This window comes from Mya arenaria, chromosome 3 (assembly GCF_026914265.1).
Source record: "Mya arenaria isolate MELC-2E11 chromosome 3, ASM2691426v1".
In the NCBI taxonomy this organism is placed as follows: Eukaryota; Metazoa; Mollusca; class Bivalvia; order Myida; family Myidae; genus Mya; species Mya arenaria.
Genome location: NC_069124.1, coordinates 15522612 through 15542485, shown reverse-complemented (window position 1 = coordinate 15542485; position 19874 = coordinate 15522612). Strand labels below are relative to the sequence as shown.

General features: G+C 33.4%; 1 protein-coding gene across 1 annotated transcript; it reads left to right on the top strand.

The window, feature by feature from the left end:
* Window positions 1-2801: 2801 nt before the first annotated feature.
* On the top strand, window positions 2802-11025 carry LOC128228455 (lysyl oxidase homolog 2-like). Its single transcript, XM_052939774.1, has 9 exons — window positions 2802-2933; window positions 3745-3899; window positions 4213-4368; window positions 5387-5572; window positions 7932-8063; window positions 8413-8721; window positions 9003-9188; window positions 9692-9826; window positions 10356-11025. Exons 2-9 carry the CDS (start codon window positions 3845-3847, stop codon window positions 10820-10822), a joined length of 1626 nt encoding a protein of 541 aa, XP_052795734.1. The 5' UTR covers window positions 2802-2933; window positions 3745-3844; the 3' UTR covers window positions 10823-11025.
* The last annotated feature ends 8849 nt before the right edge of the window (window positions 11026-19874 follow it).

Genomic DNA, 19874 nt, shown 5'->3' with positions numbered 1-19874 from the left:
CCTGTCATTAAATCCAGGTATGTATGAAGCAAGGTATAAAGTAGTTTCTCATTTGAGACAAAATAAAAAAAAGAAATAATTATAAATGATGATTGTTCGGCTCAGAACGTAAATAGATAATTCATTTTAATTATAATTTCTATAAATATTTCGACTAGGTTCATCAAATAAAAGTAATCATATTTTCATTGTCTTTGTAATCTATGTTTAGGTAATATTCGTCACACATGTCGTACCACAATAACAACATTTAATTTTATTACAAATATAATTTACAAATGATGAAGTGTTCATTTAAATAAACATTCATCATATAATCGTGTTAGTGAACATTCTTTATTACACTAAACATACGAAACCGTTGTAAACAAATTGTTTTGTATTACAGCTTTAAATTATGATTGCGCGGTGTTAGGTTAGGTCAACTTTTGTCGAAAACGGATGAAAGTTTGAACTAAACATTGTTTCAATGCAAATTAATCCTGGAATAAAGAAAAGTTCATTCAAAGAATTCTTGTGGAGGCATGAATACATTCTAAACTCTCCAACCGTTATGGTTAAATGTTACTGAACTTCACACACACACACATGCAAAGTTACATTTAAGTAAACAAAGACAAAAAAGAAATATGATACTTCAGAGCCTGCTAGCGTCAACGTCAACACTTGTCCTTGCACTATTCAGTTAGGATCTATGGATATGATTATGTGGTTATTACCATTTAAACTATATTATACATTTTAAAACTAACAATCGTATGCGTTTTTCTAAGCGCCTTATATCAGGAACTGTCCGGTAAAGACTCGGTTTTATGTTTTTCACTAGTCCAATATTTATGTGAAAAACTACAGAAACAACTCAGTAGCAAAAAGTTAAAACATAAATAATATCCTTAGTTTTATCAAGACTAGATCATTAGTGTGCTCCATGTTTCTTATATTAGTATTATACTTGAGGACAAAAATCTTAAAACATTTGTAGTTTAGTTAGAGCAACACAACAATATCATTGAAGGTTCTTAGTACAGGGGCTGTTGGGTTAGAAAACACTACAATTATAGTATAATTATAGTATACTAGAGATCAGTATTTTTGGACCAGGGACATTCCACGGATAACTACTACACCTATATAAAGCATGAGTCTAAGATCCTTTTTTATAATAGGCTTACAGAGATTCTAAAACAAAAACTAGTGATTTAAGCCGTACTAGTACTTTATTATACAGCCTACTTTACATATCGATTACACCTTTTATAAAGGAATTGATACAGAAACAATACCCCAAACTGAACTTTTCCGTTGTTTTCAAATAAATTGACAGTAACCGTTATGGCTTGCAACCTTATCAATGCAAATTACGATTAGTTTTATTATCAGACAGTTTCAACAATGTGCATTTCACTAGTAGAGTACGCCGTGAGGGTACCAATTTGCATGTGAAACGAGTCGAAATATTTCATAGAACATGTGACTAATTTAACACGCAATGTTTGTAGATTTAAAGTAGTTTAAATATATAGTTTTAAGGCCTGTACATTTTTAAACTATTGGCAGTGTTCATCATGGATGGTAAGACTTCCTAAGTGTTGTTCAATTCTATACGAATGGAAAGTGGCATCAGTGTACTGATGGGTTTTGGAGGAAATATGTGAAAGTTGTGTGCAGGCAGCTTGGTTTCAAGGTACCGTTTCTGTGCCTGGAGGCTTATAATGCAAAAACAGAGACATGTCAGGTTAAAATTGAGCATGATATGTTACAAGAAATAGCGATGTATCCACATTTTATGTCGACAACTTTAATAACACATTCTGTGAAGATATGTGGGTGAGTGATCATCTATAACAACCTGCAGGCAATTTGTGTTAAACGATAGACAGGAAACGTATTACACGTTTTGTTATTTACGGTACGTGTGCATATTTTCAGGAGATAAGTACAGTTTTTGTGATATACCTTAGGCGTTCGATCGAGTCTGGCAAAAAGGCCTTATTCACAAACTGTCTTCTTTTGGCATCAGAGGGGATCTTCGGAACAGGATTACATCATATCTTACCGGTGGGAAACAAATATTTGTTGTTTCGAATTCTTCTTCATCTTGGTCTGATGCTTGCGGGAGTGCCTCAGGGCTCTAGTATTTGTCCTCTTTTTTCTCATTTATACTAATGATATCGCTGATGATATTAAAGCTTACGCTCGTTAATTTGCAGATGATACTAGCCTGTACATTGTGGTCGAGACACCTGAAGCTGCTGTCATCAATTCTAATCTTCAGAAACTATCCACTTGACCTTCTAAATGGCTTGTCACTTTCAATACTTCTAAAACAGAATGAATTATTTTTTTTCTATAAAACGGGATGGATGGATTCATCTCCTTTTGTTTATGCACACTACTCCAATACAAAGTGTTCGTTCTTACAAACATTTCGGACTTGGCATTTCTGATGATGCTAAATGGAAAGATTATAAATGGAAAGATCATATCATTTCCGTTCTCGACAAAACTTTAAGATTGGGTATCATGCGGGGTCTTATAAAGCTTATATGTATATGTCAATGCAGGCAGTATGAATTCATTATTGCGCACTAATTTACTGACTGAAATCTTGAAAAGCAAGCAATACCTGAGGTACAATTATTTTATATCGATTTAAGCAAACGCATTTCTGAATTCTTGTATTGTAACTCATATAACAAGGACTTTTTTTTCAGGATTATTTGGGGCAAAGAGCATCCCCATTTTCCACAAATTTAATTGTAGTGGAAGTGAAATTAGTTTTGCCGACTGTGATTACGGAAAGGCAACCCAAGAAGACTTCCACATCGTGTATGCCTGCTATATAAGACCATATGGAGATTGTTGGCAGCGGTCAACTATGACCTACGAGTTCTCTTCTATTGTCTGCTCCGTATACCCATTTGGGAACGAAGGTATAGACTCCGGAAACTCACAATATAATGTTTAATTTGAAGCTGGAGATAATGTTCATACTTTTCGAGCAAACCTGATGACTAAAGGTGGAATATATGAATATTTTGGACACAAAGAATCAAAATAAGGTGTTTTTTTTAAACAAAAAATATTTTCAAATTCAATTTAATGTTCAATGACCTCTCTACGATCAGGTACGTGTCCGAAAGACATTTTTTACAACTATATAACTTTTCGAATTGTTATTCTTTTGCAGTCCAATGCTTGGAAACGATTATATAGGAGATCTGATATTAATATATATACATGCCTCTGACATTAAGAAACTAAATTTAATTGCATACACAAAACAAGTCAACCTTTTAGCATTTTTTGTCATATGTTTAATTGAATGATAAATGTAACATTTGTACATACTTATTATCACAAATTGACCTTAACGACTTGTTACAAATAGGTTTTATGCTCACTTCATGAAATGTTTACCTACATTCATTCGCTTGAAGTAATGCTCCTTTTGAAAAAAATGAAAGATAGATAAAAGTCAATCTTAAGATGATTTTATCGGTGGATGTAAGAGTTACACAGTTAATCCTTAAAACATTATTTTATTAATATCCCGTCTTTTTGAGTGATTCTTGCAACTTTGTCTTGTTTGTAAGTGGGTCGACACTATCAACGAGTAGCCAGTGCATTTTATCCAGCCATTTTGTCTCTGATATCAATCATCAGTCCATGTTTAGAAACTATAGACCAGGTAGAATCAGAGACCAGAAGTGATCGATGTATTGCATGCAATTCATTTTGCAGGAATGAGGGTGACCATTCACCTACCATAGTGTATGTGGAGAAAGACGGAATAAAGGGAGTTATATACCCTGAAGATTGGGACGATAATGACGCCAAGGTCATGTGTCAACAGCAGGGTTATAAAACAGGTGTAGCCCTCGGGCCCAAGTATACAGGTAAATCATTTAACGAAAAGTAAAGGACATTGATAGTCAACATGTTGGGTGTACTTTTATTAGCTTACTTTACATCCATTGCATGTCAACTCGTGAAGAGTTAGTAAATCCTTTTTAGCTTTGTTCCAATACAAAATGACCCCAACGCTCACTAATGACGATATGTTGTGTAATGTGTTTGGCCTGGTTGCATTCTGTGACTTTTTTGTTTTACCTTTGACCGTGTGCCTTTAAATCTGTTCTTGTATAAACTGTAATCAACTGAGCTAGTCTCTGTAGTTTTAATTGTTGTATAACAACTTTATATTCAAAGATCCAAGTTACCCATACTGGATGTCAAGCGTGCAATGTGCTGGAACAGAAGGACACATTGAAAATTGTACCTTTGAAGAAAAACCTCCTCTTTGGAAAGCATTCTCATTCAGGGACTTTCGCAGCGCGGCACAAGTGCATTGTACAAATGGCACAGGTAAAGCATATGTTGCATAGGAAAATTTAAACATAAGTAACTCCTCATTTAGTTATCACTTTATGTTCACTTAGAATTCGACAGGGTTTATCAAAACGTTTTCAAAACGTCAATATTTCGAAAGTTGTTCAATGCTTGTTGTAATTTCGCTGCCATGTATTTCTTGTTTAGTGATTGTTTCGCCTCTACACATGCTGTTCTTTAAATGAAACATATTGGGTTTGTCTCTGTATGTTCCATTGTATACAATCATATATACACATCAATTTCAAAAGTATGTACAGAATGAGGTAATGAAGACCTGATAAAGGTACAACTAAAAATTCTCTCTAAAAGTGATATCCTTCAGACGAATGCAATCTACATACAACAATCGGAAATAGCAGCTCCTGATTGACTGTAACTATGAAAAGTAAAACACTGGCAATACCCTCTTACTTCCATGAGTCATTAAGACATATAAGTATAAAACTAACCCGTCAATAGTTTTTGCTAATTGACCGGTATTTTTTTTATTTTATCTTTGTTCATTGCTATCGTTTGTTTGTTATACTTATTATCAAGAACATTGGAACAACACTTACATTTAATTTATTTCATCAAAGTTATCAATTCTTGTTATTAAATTGTGCTCCAAAGTTCGCGTGTGTTTGTTTCCTAGTAACAAGGGAAATCAGTCCGGAATATGATGTAAACTTCTAATTGCCGGTGACCGGTACACGTTTTTCCGACTCATTACACTTTTATGATGATTTCATTGTGATTACTCCTCCAAGTTACATTGTCATGTTAGACACAACTTATTCAATGGCGTGTCGGTCAAAAACAAAACAAATTGCACCCCGTCGGGTCTTAGCTTTTTGCATAAATATTGAAAGACCAGAAAATAAATGAATACTGTGTGTAATTTTATTAGTTATATGGCGGACCGTGTCATCGATTGTATTTGCGTGAGTAACTGAGAATAACATTCCAAATTGTCTTACCGTATTTTCCTTGTCGTCCATATCTGTTGTAGGTGTCGATATACAACTTGATGCAGGAACATCGCCAAACTCAGGAATGGTGAAGGTTTCTGTTAGCGGGGAGTGGGGCGTTATCTGCGATAGAAACTGGACTAATATGGATGCGAGGGTAGCCTGTCGGCACTTGGGCTTTTATGACGGTCTTGCTGGTACCAATGTTAACAAATCATTAGGAAAAGGTAATATAAAACAATATAATGATATTTACTTTGAATAATGAGTTTAATAGTTCAGCATGATTATTTTCATTCAATTTGCCAGATCTGTAATTTTAATAGGTTATATACAGGCCTACGCATATGGACCAGATTTCAACTTTTCCCCAAAATTTCCTATGCATTGGCCAGTGATGGGCATTTATTCATATTGAATATTTCATAAGATCATCTTAATTTCATAAAACTTTCACACAAAAAATAGATAAATACAGACGATACCAAAACATGTTTCAAAAACAGTATACATCGAGCTGGGATTTCCAGGTAAGACCGGACACACTACATCATATATACCGGTTATTGAAGAAGGTTTTATGAAATATACATCAACAATTAAAAAAAGATTGTAATTTTTGGTAGTTTGTATGTTATTAAGCATAAGTGTTTAAATTCACCGCATGTGTGTTGACTTTAACCACAAAAAAAAAAAAATGTAGTTACCGGAAGTAACATTAGCGACATCGATTTTGGATAACCACTATCGATTGTCGCCGACATAGCATTGTCATGGTGAGCTGTTGTGATCGCCCTGTGTCCGTCGTCCGTCGTCGTCGTCCGTCGTCAACAATATGACTGTTAAAACTCTAGAGGTCACAATATGGGCACAATCTTAATGAAAATTGGTCAGAAGGTTACCCTCAATAACTAGGACAAGTTCGATATTGGGTATTCTGGGGTTAAAAACTAGGTCACAAGGTCAAATTAAAGGAAAAGCTTGTTAACACTATATAGGTCACATGTATTACTGTTTCTTCAGGAAACTTAGTCAGAATGTTGATATTAATAATCTCTAGGTCAAGTTCGAATCTGGGTCATGTGCGGTCAAAAATTAGGTCACCAGTTCAAATTGAAGGAAAATCTTGTTAGCACTCTAGAGGTTTATAACTGTATCTTCATGAAAGTTATTCAGAATGTTTATACTAATAATCTTTAAGTCAAGTTTAAATCTGGGTCATGTGAGGTCAAAAACTAGGTCACCAGGTCAAATCATAGGGAAAGCTTGTTAGCACTCTAGAGGTCACATTTATGACTGTATGTTCATGAAACTTAGTCAGAATGTACATATTGATAAGCTCTAGGCTAAGTTCGAATCTTGATCATGTGCGGTTAAAAACTAGGTCAACAGGTCAAATTAAAGGAAAAGTTTGTTAGCAATCAAGAGGTCACATTTATAAATGTTTCTTCATGAAAGTTAGTCAGAATGTTTATATTAATAATCTCTAAGTCAAGTTTAAGTCTGGGTCATATGCGGTCAAAAACTAGGTCATTAGATAAAATCATAGGAAAAGCTTGTTAGGTCTAGAGGTCACATTTATGACTGTATGTTCATGAAACTTAGTCAGAATATTTATATTGATTAGCTCTAGGCCAAGTTCGAATCCTGGCCATGTGCGGTTAAAAACTAGGTCACCAGGTCAAATAATAGGAAAATCATGTTATCACTCTAGTGGCCACATTTATGACCATATGTTCATGGAACTTGACCAGAATGTTATTCTTGATGATCTTTATTGGATCAGGTGAGCAATACAGGGCCTTCAGGGCCCTCTTGTTTAAAGCAAAGCAGGAAGTTGGCAAGATTGTTGTTGTTGATCAATCTCGACCCCTTGTTGTATTTTTGTTGAAGGTTACCCAAAAAAGCTTCCTGTAAAATTCATTGAATTTGGACCGGCAGTTTCAGAGGAGATGTTTCTTAAAGCAAAACAGGACGTCGCAAATTTGTTGTTGTTGTTGATCAATCGTGACCCCTGGTTGTATTTTTGTTGAGGGTTGCCAAAGGAAGCTTCCTGTAAAGTTTCATTGAATTTGGCTTGGTAGTTTCAGAGGAGATGTGTTTTAAGCAATTGTTGACAGACGGAAGGACGGACGACAGACTTCGTGCTCAGGAGAGCTAAATATACAAAAAATATCCATATTGCCTTATTATTTCATTCATTTTTCTTTCAATTTAATATGATGTTAAAAAACGTTAAAATAATAAAGCATACAACTCTTCTACTTTCTAGAATGTCTTCACTCAATATTATATTATGAAGAACTGCATCTGAAGAAATTAACTTGACCCTTCAGAAATCAACTTTACCAGCCCAGATAAGATCAGAAAAGGCCAATTTGTGATGGCTGGGCTTTCAGCTGAAGTTAATGGGAGATTAACAGTTATAGGTGATTTACTAGCTGATAAGCCCTTGCTGAGTCTCTGTTGCTCTCTGGTACATATGCGTAGGATTGTATAAACAATTTGACCGCGAAAAGTACATGCGACACATCTCTTAAATGGTGGTTTGGTCAAACATGTGTATTCAAACTGTTGCCCTTTTAGGTCGTTTGTGGTTGCACAACATAGAATGCAGCGGTGAAGAAAAGTCTATATTCTCCTGTCCGGGAAGTTTTAATGTTACGAATCAACAATACTATGATAAGTGCATGGCGTATGTTTTCTGTACGGAAAAAGGTACAGTCACACCTACCTTAGTTTAGGTTTAGAAAATAAGCTTTAATCTTATCTGTGTAAGGTAAGGCTTACCAGAACATTACTTTCTTAATAATACACTTCGTCTGATATCAAATGAATATAAGTAGAAAATGAGATGTTTACTTTCTTGTTTCGCTAAACTGTCATACCCGCAATTAATAAATACATTTTAATATCATGATTTTGAAAAACTTATAAACCTATTCAGATAATGGGATGAAGAAGTGTTATATTCGTTTTGAAGATATGCGACTTTACCTATATTTAGCTATTGAAAGATATATTTATGTTATTCCTTAAACACACACATGACTTTTATCGTAACAAGTTCGACTTCAACCCAATGTGACATTTGGCGCTGTTCAAGTATGGGACAGAGACAACTATCATCTTGCGTGTGCAGAAGGTTTTGATAAACTTGCTGCTCAAGCAGTGTGTCGATCCCTTGGGTTCGCTTATGGAACAAGCATATGTTGCTCCGCTTTGGGACAAATGGAATACGATATTGTATATAGCAATTTCAAATGTACTGGTATCGAGTCAAACCTACTCGAATGCGATTATGTTAAATACTTTCCCAACTGCACCAGTGGACATTACGCTTCTGTAGCCTGCTCGAACCATCTGGAAAATGAAGGTGTGTTCATTTTTGACCGTTTTGTTTGTTATTCACAATTTATCATTCAAAAGTTTTATGAATAATGAACTGTTGTTCTTTGTAGAAATGTTTAATTGTCCTAAAAACATAAAAGTATTTAGGTTTAAGAAGTGTCTTTTTATCGAAATGTTCAATATAATTTAAAAACAAAACAAAACAAAAACGCTTGTTTTGAGAGTGATCAAATGATTTACAGCATTGTTGTTATTTTCGAAATGTTTTTGTTTCCTATTGCTTTCCATAAATCATGTATTTGGCAGATTATGAATTAAAGATCCATACATCTGGAAAAGTTATCATAAGACATTTTGATAATTCGGGCTTTATCTGCGCTAATGGTTTTGATGATGCAGCAGCGACAGTAATTTGCAGAGAGAAGGGATATAAAGGTGGATCTGCATATTACCATTCCAGAAATACTAAATATAGCACCGTCCCACTTTTAGGTATATGAATTATTTGTTTCAATTATTTTCAGAATAAGCAAAATATTTTCGTTCCAATAGGTTTTGAACTCAGTAAGATAATAGAGTAACATAACACTATCTTGATTTTAAATGTTAAAATCGTTTGGTTGTATTATATCCATACGCAATACATGTCGCAAACTACGGTAGTCTAATCCGTATTCTCCTAAAGGGCAATACGACAAAAAAGTGTGTCATTAAAACGATATCTATTATGAAATGTGGTGGGTGCCATTTAAGTGATATGATATCATACGAAGTGATCAGGAAAGTATATGATAAATGTGTTTCGATTCGGCATATCGAATTTGACCATCTTGGATAATTGCAGATTTCGATTCGTTGAGAGGGGAAAACAATCTCCCAGATAGTGCATTACTAATAACCATATTGTATAAAAGTGATATACATGTGTATCAATTCAAATAATGAATTTGAAGATTAACTTCGTTTTAAATGTGTGTCTTTAAATATTATTCTAGGTGTTCCATGGTTAGCAAACATTGCGTGCAATGGAACCGAATACTATCTTGGACAATGTCAAAAAGACAAATGGGGCTCAGTTGGGACTTGCGATGAGAACAGAATACCTGCAGTTTACTGTTACAACCAAACGGGTACTTAAGCATTTTTTAATTGGGGAACAGAAGCGTATTTCTTATTCTGAAGTTATTAAGCTCCTATTCAATACGGGAGCTAGAGCTTGTTTTGGCTACCTATATTTAATCTTACTCAAGCCTAAGGTTGCTCAATAATATTCAATAGTATTCATGGCAACAAGTATTAAAAGCTTAGGCTAAGCTTACTTAATCTTATTCTAGGCTACGGCTTACTTTGGCTACGTGTAATTGAGCTTTTCTTAGGTCGCGGGTATGCGCTTGATAAGGCTACCTGAAGTTAAGTATATTAAAGATTGTGGTTATTTTGTTTTCCTGTGTTCTTTGTATAATTATGTCAATGGTGAATCTGCAAATATTTATCCATTTGGCTATCAGTAACCTACCAGTATTTTATTTTAATTTCAGAATGTATTAATTGTCTTCTTTGTATATATGCAAATTATACCAATCTTTCTTACCAATGACAGTCATCTGCATTCATATAGTATCTCATAAATAATAACAACGTTCTATTTTTTCAATACAGGTTTCGTTTTTTCTCTTGTAAATGAAACAGATAATGGTAATGGACTTGTTGTGTTCACGGTAGATGATAAAAGCGGTGCGATATGTGTACGCGATTCCGTTTTTGGAGAACGACAAAAACTTGCAGCCATTGTATGTAAACAGCTTGGCTATGGAAACGGCAGCCTGCTTTTAAATGGTACTGAAGCTGAGAATGACGTCGTCGGAATGGAAAAATTTCCTGGAAAGTTGGATATGTTTATAACCAAGGTCGAGTGTACCGGAAACGAAAGCAGTATAACGGAGTGCACGTTTAGGATTGTAGAAGACTGGTCGACGTTCACTGAAGATTGGATATCGATAACAACAGATGGATGTCACAACTGGTCTTGTATGAGAGAACGAACCTACAACCGAATGTATGCGATAGAAAAAGAACTCTCGTGTTGGGGAGGAAAACGACGTTTAGCTGTCAAATGTTTCCTTTAAAACCGTGTAAATTACGAAAAGCTAAGCATACATAATATATATAGCAATTGATAAACAATACTATGACCTTATATTTATTGCTATTACACGACAGAAAAATGTAAAATTTTGTCAGATAAGCCAAATGATTAAAATACTTGGAAATATAATTTGTAATTTCCGATAATGAGAACATACTAATAAAACAAGAAATTTGTTTTTTACATCATTTGTTACATTTATTGTATTTTTATGTGTTTATTCCTTTATCTTCATCTATATTAAGATTTTGTTCCGAGTAACTAAACCTAGCAAATAATATCCGTAACGCATTTCCATTGATACAAAAAATAGTTTTACATAAACTCACAAAAAATAAAATACTCATGTTATCGTATGATTTAAACCAGTACTAAATCGTTCGTATACTCATGAACAGACTTGGGAATCTTGCCAAATTACCATAAACGGCAGCAATGCGTGAACACATCAAATTTGTTTTAAGAATCTGTTGGTATCCTGTGCTTTATAGAACCATAATAAAGTGTAGGACTTTCCATACCATATCAATGAATCAATTTGGTTAAGTGTATCACTAAGTCTTATGTCTTAATGCATAAGATCAAAAGGTTTATTAGAAGCGAACAAAGCACGCATTGTCTGCTCCGATAACTTTGATGTGCTTTCGAATAATTCTATGTTGTGATAGAGTAAAGCCTGGATAGGTATGTTTTTTAACAACATCAATTTTATAACTATCATAGTGCAAATCAACTATTATTTTCTGTTTCCTTTTTCTCAAATCATAGTTTTTCACTACATTTACAGACATTTTCAACAAACAGTATCACCTGCAAACGAAATATATATGACAAAACATAAATACCGTCTACAGTACTTCTTTTGTCATTATACATATTGACAAGCTGTGAGAAGGATAAAAACCATCTGTTCATTTACACAATCGAGGATCCAGCAATATAGAAACTGATAAAGAAAATATTCTTGTAAGGGTTGCAACTTTATAATTGCAAACATTATTATTATCTATATTTATAACAATTGTACAGGTATGCACTTAGTCTAGTCATTTTGGTAAACATAGTATATACAAATAATAACACAAATTGTTGCAAAGATATCGTTGCACTCAATAAATATTCCTGACGTTAAGTCATCAACAACACCCATTTTAAATGAACTTATAGCTTTTACAATTTCTTCTTAAGTAAAATCTATATCTATATCAACGATTTCCTTGTTCCTAAGTTTTTTATTCAGTTTTATTGAAAATTGACCTGCTTTTTACCTTAACGCGTGATACAACAATCATTTTTATGTTTCATATACTACAATGAACGGAATTTATCAGTGTAATGTTTTGTATACATTTGTTTCCAAGTCTCAATTTACGCTTTAAAATTTCAAATTCATTGTTAAACCAAGAACGTTTATATTGGGCTGGAAGGTTTCAGTGTTTAAACCAGAAAAGGATTCAATGTTGCTTAGCTCTAAAACTGACAACTTGGTCATGCAAATAGGTTATTTGGTTATATAATGCTAGCATAGATTCTTCATCTTTTTGTTTTCAAAACGTTTTCAAATGAGAAATTTATCAAAATACAACACATCTTTTCTTATTAGTTAGTATACGCTATGAAGAATATATAAAATGAAGAAAATATACCCGTTCATTTTTTGTTTCTCTAAACATTCAATGACATCACTTTTGAATACATGACCTTACGATATAATTGCTGACAAAATACACTGTACCCCCCATGTTATAATGACATATTCATAATATTTGTAATTATAGTATGTAAGGTGAAACTACAATCATGTCGATGGCTTATGAAAATGACACTTTAATCCAATTTGATAAACACAGATATCTACATTACGTATGTTTATATTATTAAATTATGTCTATGACTTAATTTCATAGTGTGCAATTTTGTTTATTCAATCATAAGAAAAATATTTTATACCTATTAAAATCTCGTCTGAAGAAGCCACAAGCAATCGGTTTAGAGTTGTTCCGCAAATTCGCTTTGAGATATCATGTAAAAATAAAAAATGTTCATTTTCAGAAAAAAATAATACATAGTGTCTTCCGTCGAAAATTGGCGTACGTAGTTTTATTTGTTAGTTGTAATAAGATCGCCATGAAGTATCTCCATATAATTCTTATCTAGCAATTCAAAATATCTAATTCTTAATAACATTGCTTTATATTTTAACTTAAATAATTAACCTACTGGCAAATTAAAACAAAATGAATGTACTGAAAATATATACTAATTCTTGCATCATTATGAAGAAAAATTATGTCTTAATTTAATTAAAAACAATTCATAATAAATATTGTAACTTATTACAATAAAATGCTATCTATACCTAAAATAATGTTCAAAATTATATTTTGTCTTATTGCATGGAATTATTTTTCTGAAAGGAATCATCTATTTAATTAAATTTATCATCATTTATGACAATAGCCTAGTAAGTTATCTGTTTAAACAGTGTTTACATTTGGTTGTTTGAGCACACAGCAGAGGTATGGCTTACGCATTTTGTTGTTTGCTGTACCTGAATATGCACCATCCAATTAACTTATTTGTGTTTTGCACATAAACAGTTGATAGATATTGAAAGGGATGGTATAAACATAATATAATTATAAACATCTACTTGGTTGAAGTAAATTAGTAAGCATTCACCAATTTATCAGTCGAATGACATTAGCCATTCTTGTCTATTAATTCTGATAAATACTTCACATTACTTAACATTTAAGCATACGTAATATAGTATAATTATAAAACTTCCAATTGTCTTGATTTTCCTCTCGATGTGCTTTCCATATCTGGTTCAATGTTTCTATGGATAAACCTCAAGCAATGTTTACATGCACCTATGGTGACAATTAACATCTCCTCTTCATCGTTGTCTTCTACATTGTTTAGTCTTGATACGTTGATACGACTAGCAGTCTCTCGTTTTCGTATTTCTCTTCTACCTGTCCGTCGTGTTCTTAATTGCCCCATTTTTCTGACTACAAATATTGCTTGGTCAATGGCCAGTTCTATCAATTCCATACGCAATACATGGCCACTTTTCTCAAGGATTTCATGGTCACTTTACAATCAAATGTTAGTTCTAAAGAATGGCGAGATTGTTCTTACTTATTTTATTACGTTATTGAGGAAAATACTGTATTAAAAACCAACAATAAAATATGAAAAATCATCGACGGATAAGGCAGGTTGTTGATAATATTTGTTAATACAAAGTTAAAGTCTGTCAATCCCATGATGGAATATCCGGCCATTCTTAGGGCTGGAGCAAAGATATCTTTTAAAATGTGCTGGACAGCTGTATGTCAACCCTGAAATGCTTGTTCGCTCAAACTCGCAAAATTCGGCTAATACGAGTTTCTGCCGTTTTGATTGGCTACTGAAATCGCCAAATACGGGATAATAGGAATGGACATTTTTCATTGCCTGTCGAGGATGCTGCTTTTCGTTTTACCGAATTAATATTATTATGATAACAAGTTGAAACTCCATGTTTTAATACCTATGCCTATAACAAAATTAAGAACAGCGTGGATGCGTGAATGCATATAATCATCCAGTATCCAACTGTATGAAAATGGTTAATTCGTTGATTTTGTCATAAATAGCCTACGCAAGTATTAAGTTATCAATAAAATCGTTTTTTAAACATTTAACGTACAAAATCACTTATACCTGTACACAAGTCTTTTCCAACATGAGAAAAACGTTTCCAGTTATTTAAAATATTAACTGTTTTAGTTTTATTACCTTATTCAATTTTCTTGTTTAAGGAACGAGTTGTGGTGATGATGTTGTTATCGGGGTATGAATGCAGTATGGCTGGTTAAAATTTGTGGAGTCCGAAGAACCAATAATTTATTGTTTCATTCACGAAAGATTAGAAATACATCGTATCATTTAAGAAAATCTAACTTTAATTCTTTCTTACCCATTCTGTAAATAGAACCACAAGACGGTAACCGGAAACTGTTTATCAAATTTAATTTAAAAAAAAAACACACGGGAAAAGACAAACCATTTGAAATCACTTTAAACGTACAATTGAAACATTTTGGACAAAAACAACACTTAACATATCATAAATAAATACTTTCTTAAATGCTGATTGAAGTTTTTTCGGTGCCTGTTGACACAATACAAATAGTAACAAGATAATTATTATTAAATGTTCATGTATATTGCTATGCGATCCTAACATGTCCGAAGATGTTCCGTTCATCGGAAAGTATTCGCATTTGCCGAAAGGCACATCATCTAAGGAATGGAAGTTGTAGTGTAAATATATGTTATTGAAAGTGTTTAAAAAAAAAAAAATTCTGTCTACCATATTGTGATGGAAATGGTCAACGAATGCAAACCTAACGTACCGGGCTTCGAATTCTGCTTGGAGTGATTTAGACTTCTACATTTTTAAAAGTTGCATAATCGTTTCTTATTTGATAACATCAAACAACACTTAATGAGCCTTTAATATATCAATATATCTGTTTAAACACAATACCCATAAAGTCGTCTAGGAACCTAGTTTTGTGAGAATACACCTGGGTTTTAAGTTGTATTCTTCAATCACAAAGATGGTACGCTTGTTTTCGTTTCATGAAGGGTGCTTATTATTGTTTGAAAATGTAAAATTGATAGCTTTAGAAGAAGTATAATACGTGATGTTATATCCAGTATGCAGTATAGTATTCAATGGAAGTCCCAATAAAGTGTACAGGTCTTGGTTGGTCAATGTATTTGTCAGGTATGTACATACAAAAACATAGTATGTAGATCCTTGCTATTCAGTCGGCTATCTGAAGGCAAAACGTGTCCACAAAAAGATCACCGAAGACAACAAGCCTGGAAATATTGACAATGTGTATTTTGTGTATTCTTATACACCAAAACGTTTCACCAAACACAGACGTATAATGATAAATCTTTTACAAGTTACAGCAGATCAGTCGTACCTAACATTAAATAATATTTTAAATTGATGTTTTAAGTGTAATTTGTGCACATGGCATGTACAACTTGAATATAGATTTAATGTTTGATGAAACAAAATGTGAAACCTTTGTTGATGAATTTTCCAACGCCCTCCCTTGTGTGCATGTATTTGGAGATATATTTACCATTTGTTGTTGGGTTTTGCCTCATTTGGCTTATGTGACAGTGCTAACTGATCTTTGTGACATCATCTTTCGTTAGGGACTTGCCTACAAAGACTGCAATATTTTGCACTGCCTTATAAAATCCTGAAATAGAAATTGTCAAAATGTAAAATACAAACCGTATAAAGCATGCATTAACTAAATTAACAAGCCCTTGGAAAAACGACACGGACCAAATATTCTGATCTATGTGTCGCCATCTTCCGAGAGAATCCTACAGTAAAATATACAAACCCATTAATGGAGTTTTTCCTAAATGTTCAAGTACTATAACAAAGTGTTTTACTATTGACATTTTGGTGTTTATGTTTTCGTTTGAATGAACACGCTCACTTATTTGATGTTGTTGTTGTCAATGATTGTTTAACCATTGCTATTTCATTTATATTAACGAATATACCCCGATAATGAAATCAACGACAACAGCGCCTTACAGATACTCATTAATATTTTTTTCTAAATCCGATGACTTTAATAGCTTCTTGTTAAATTTCGTGACGAACGCTTTACCGCAAGACAATGATAAGGCATTTTCCGCACATTTAATAATTATAAGAGTTTGATTTTTTGCGGATTTTTTTATCCTAGTTCACATTTTGTTCAATTTTCGCACGATTTTCTTGCAGATGTCTGACCGTGTGAAAGGTAAACGAGTCCCTTTTACACATTGAACTTAAATATCATATACAAAAATATGCTTATTCTAAAGGATCACCAATAATTGTGCGATGATCAAACATAATGGAATGAATACTCGTCAATGGGCGAATTTTGTTACATAGGTCTATCAGATTCATTGGTATAATTCAATTTGTGGGTCAAAACATCATTTATCAAAATTTTCTCCTTGCTTGTACAAAAGTTTCTGTTTACACAATGTCATTTTTATTTTTTTAAAAAAAATGCTTTTTAGTCCATACAATACAAAATAATTAGAATTTAGTGAACAGAAGGTTTCCACAATCACGCTTCTTCCAATAACCAAGGACATGATCAGCCCACGAACCGTACCGAACTGGAATTGTAGAATTGCGTGTCTGCATGGTGTATAAATTATATAATGTAATGCTATTTTAACTATATAGACAAGTCTAGCAACCAAAATATACAGTGATTTCCGTGATTTTTTATATGAATGAGATTTTGATTATTTTGTACAGCAATTAAATGTTAAAGCGACGAATCCAACATTATTTTGCTGCAAAGAGATATAGGATACCAAAACACATTGCCGATCGGATGAACGTTCATAACATCAACGAGAATAATTAAGCAACTATTTAAAATGAAGCTAAAGAAATTATAATACCTTTGCCATGTGCAAAATCATCAACGTATTTTTCAAAAAGTTGTTGGCCTTCGTCAAGCTGATCAGAGAAGTATAAACAATCTACAATGAAACCATTTCATTTTAGAAATAGAAACAGAGTAATTTCTGGGCGTATTATACAATGTAAACAGGGTGTAAATGCTGATACAAATAAGGTACCAAACATCCAAGATAATTGTCAGAAGTTACTTTGCATTATGTTGAATCAAACTCTGCTTGTGGAGCGGTTCAACGCGTCATAATCCTCAGTTTCAAACTGGTAGGCTGAAGACGATCAACGAAATGTTACAGCTGACATTGTATTGGCTTTTACGTGATCTATTTTTACAAGTCTTGTATTAGAGCCAGTAATACAATGACAATTACCAGGACAAGCCCATTAGTCTAACATACAAATATGGACCTTGTTTAGAGCGTTGACGCCAAACTGCACCTACACACATTATACCTTGCAGGAATGCTATATGTATATTTTCGTCTACAAGCAGACCGCGAAAAGTGAAATGAGTTGCATTGCAATAAACTTATTTAACCTACAGGGACAAGCTGAGTTGCATAAACGTTAATCAAAATACCTCTTAAATCAATACAAATATAGGCTAGCCAAACATTTAAAGAGAAAACATAACGCCACAAGACAAACAAAATGCACACTCACTCGTATTACACTGATCTAGAAAAATAAAGTGTGTGGGTGTAAACGTGTCTTTTTGCATTCTAAAACCTTGAGTTACCGAGTCCGAGACTAAGTTTAGACTTTTAGATTTTTGCAAACCTTGTTTGTTTTTGTTAATTTCGTCTTCGTCAAAAACTGCTCGCTCAGAGTGAACAATGTTATTTTAGATACATTAAAGACAATTATAAAACTTTAACCTTCCCTTTCCCATCTGTAAGCTGATTTGGAAGGAAATCATATGGAAGAGGCATTTAACAGTTCGTGGTCGTTTTAGCTCTTCAACGGCATCAACACCTACAATGTGTTTAAACGTACATTTTCTAAATAAATAAACATATAAACTTGAAGTCAAAAGATTCATGCAAAACTGAAATGATTGAAAAGGCAATGCAGTTTTGAAAAAAATACGGCAACAGAAACAACAATCATAACATCCAGTATGAATACACAACATCGTGGTGATATGTATACGGAAAGGCATACATTAGTTAATATCTAGTGTTAGTAGTTTACCAGCGATCGCATAGATGGTGATTTATTGGATTACAAATTGCAATATTTACACCTCAACTTCCATTCCTTAAATGAACTGCCTTTGGGGAATTGTGTTTATCAATCGATAAACGCATCATCTTCGGATATGTTCGGATCGCAATTCATCGCATAACAATATACACGGATTTTTTTATCTTGTTTATGTTTGTATTGTTTCAGCAGGTGTCGTAAAATATAAATAAACATTATAGAAAGTGTTAAATTATGATTTATCAAATGTATCGTAGCTATAAGTGATTCAATTTTACGTTTAAAAGTGATTTCAAGTGGTTGATCTTTTCCCGCGTTATCGTGACGTCATTTGATTAAACGTTTCTGATTGCAGTCGGGTCGTTATATTTACAGAATGGGTAAGTTAGGATAACAGAAAGGTTTTCTTAAATGAAATGAAGTATTTTTTCAACAATTCTTGAATGAAATGATGCACTATTGGTGTACATATAAGTAATGTATTGCGGGATTGATGTCATAATCGGGGATATGAACGCAATTTGGCTGGTCAAAGTGTGTGGAGTCCGAAGGAATCCACGCGTTTCGGACTCCACGCGTACTTTGGAGGTCATATCGTACTTTTACCCATATTGCGTTTATACCCCGATAATGAAATCAATCCCGCAATTCATTTCTTAAATACAAACTAGGGAAACATACTTCGAAATGTTGGAACGTGTTTATGCTCCCCGTCAATCCAAGGGACGTTCAGATATGTCGACAATGCAGTGTCGAAATCCAATGTTTGTATAAAATACGACATTTCTTATGTTAATGTTGTCCCATAGTCAAATTGTATCGCATTTATACATTCTCTTTTATTTTCAAACTGATATTGTTCTTTGTGTCTCAATTTATGGATACCAATCAATGAAATAAATAGTCCTCTTTGAAATTTTGATTTGTTTTACTGGAAAACGTGAGTATCTATCTGTAGAACCAATGAACGGGAATCGTGGGAACAAACACTTATAAGCGTTCGAAGCAACGATTACAAATAATTTAACATCCATTCTTACCTGATCTCGGAAAGGAGCAAACAAAGACATCGTCGTCAAAAATCTCGATGTGTTAAATTCGTTCCATGTCACATTTAAAGAGTTCAACCCCTTCATAAACCATTAACTCAAAAACAATTCGGGGTGGATTCTCGATTACTTGTTCCATGGTTTAAATGTTTAATTCAGTTCTATCGCCTATGTTTAAAACGGTAATGCAATACAATAGAGTTACAATTTATATTCTGCACACCAGTTTGCATATCATAATGTGGATGGTCGTT

Coding starts and splice junctions, on each gene's coding strand:
- LOC128228455 (XM_052939774.1), top strand. CDS start 3,845: ATGTGTCAACAGCAGGGTTATAAAACAGGTGTAGCCCTCGGGCCCAAG. Junction 5,573..7,931: donor TAACAAATCATTAGGAAAAG/GTAATATAAAAC, acceptor TTGCCCTTTTAG/GTCGTTTGTGGTTGCACAAC. Junction 9,189..9,691: donor TAGCACCGTCCCACTTTTAG/GTATATGAATTA, acceptor ATATTATTCTAG/GTGTTCCATGGTTAGCAAAC.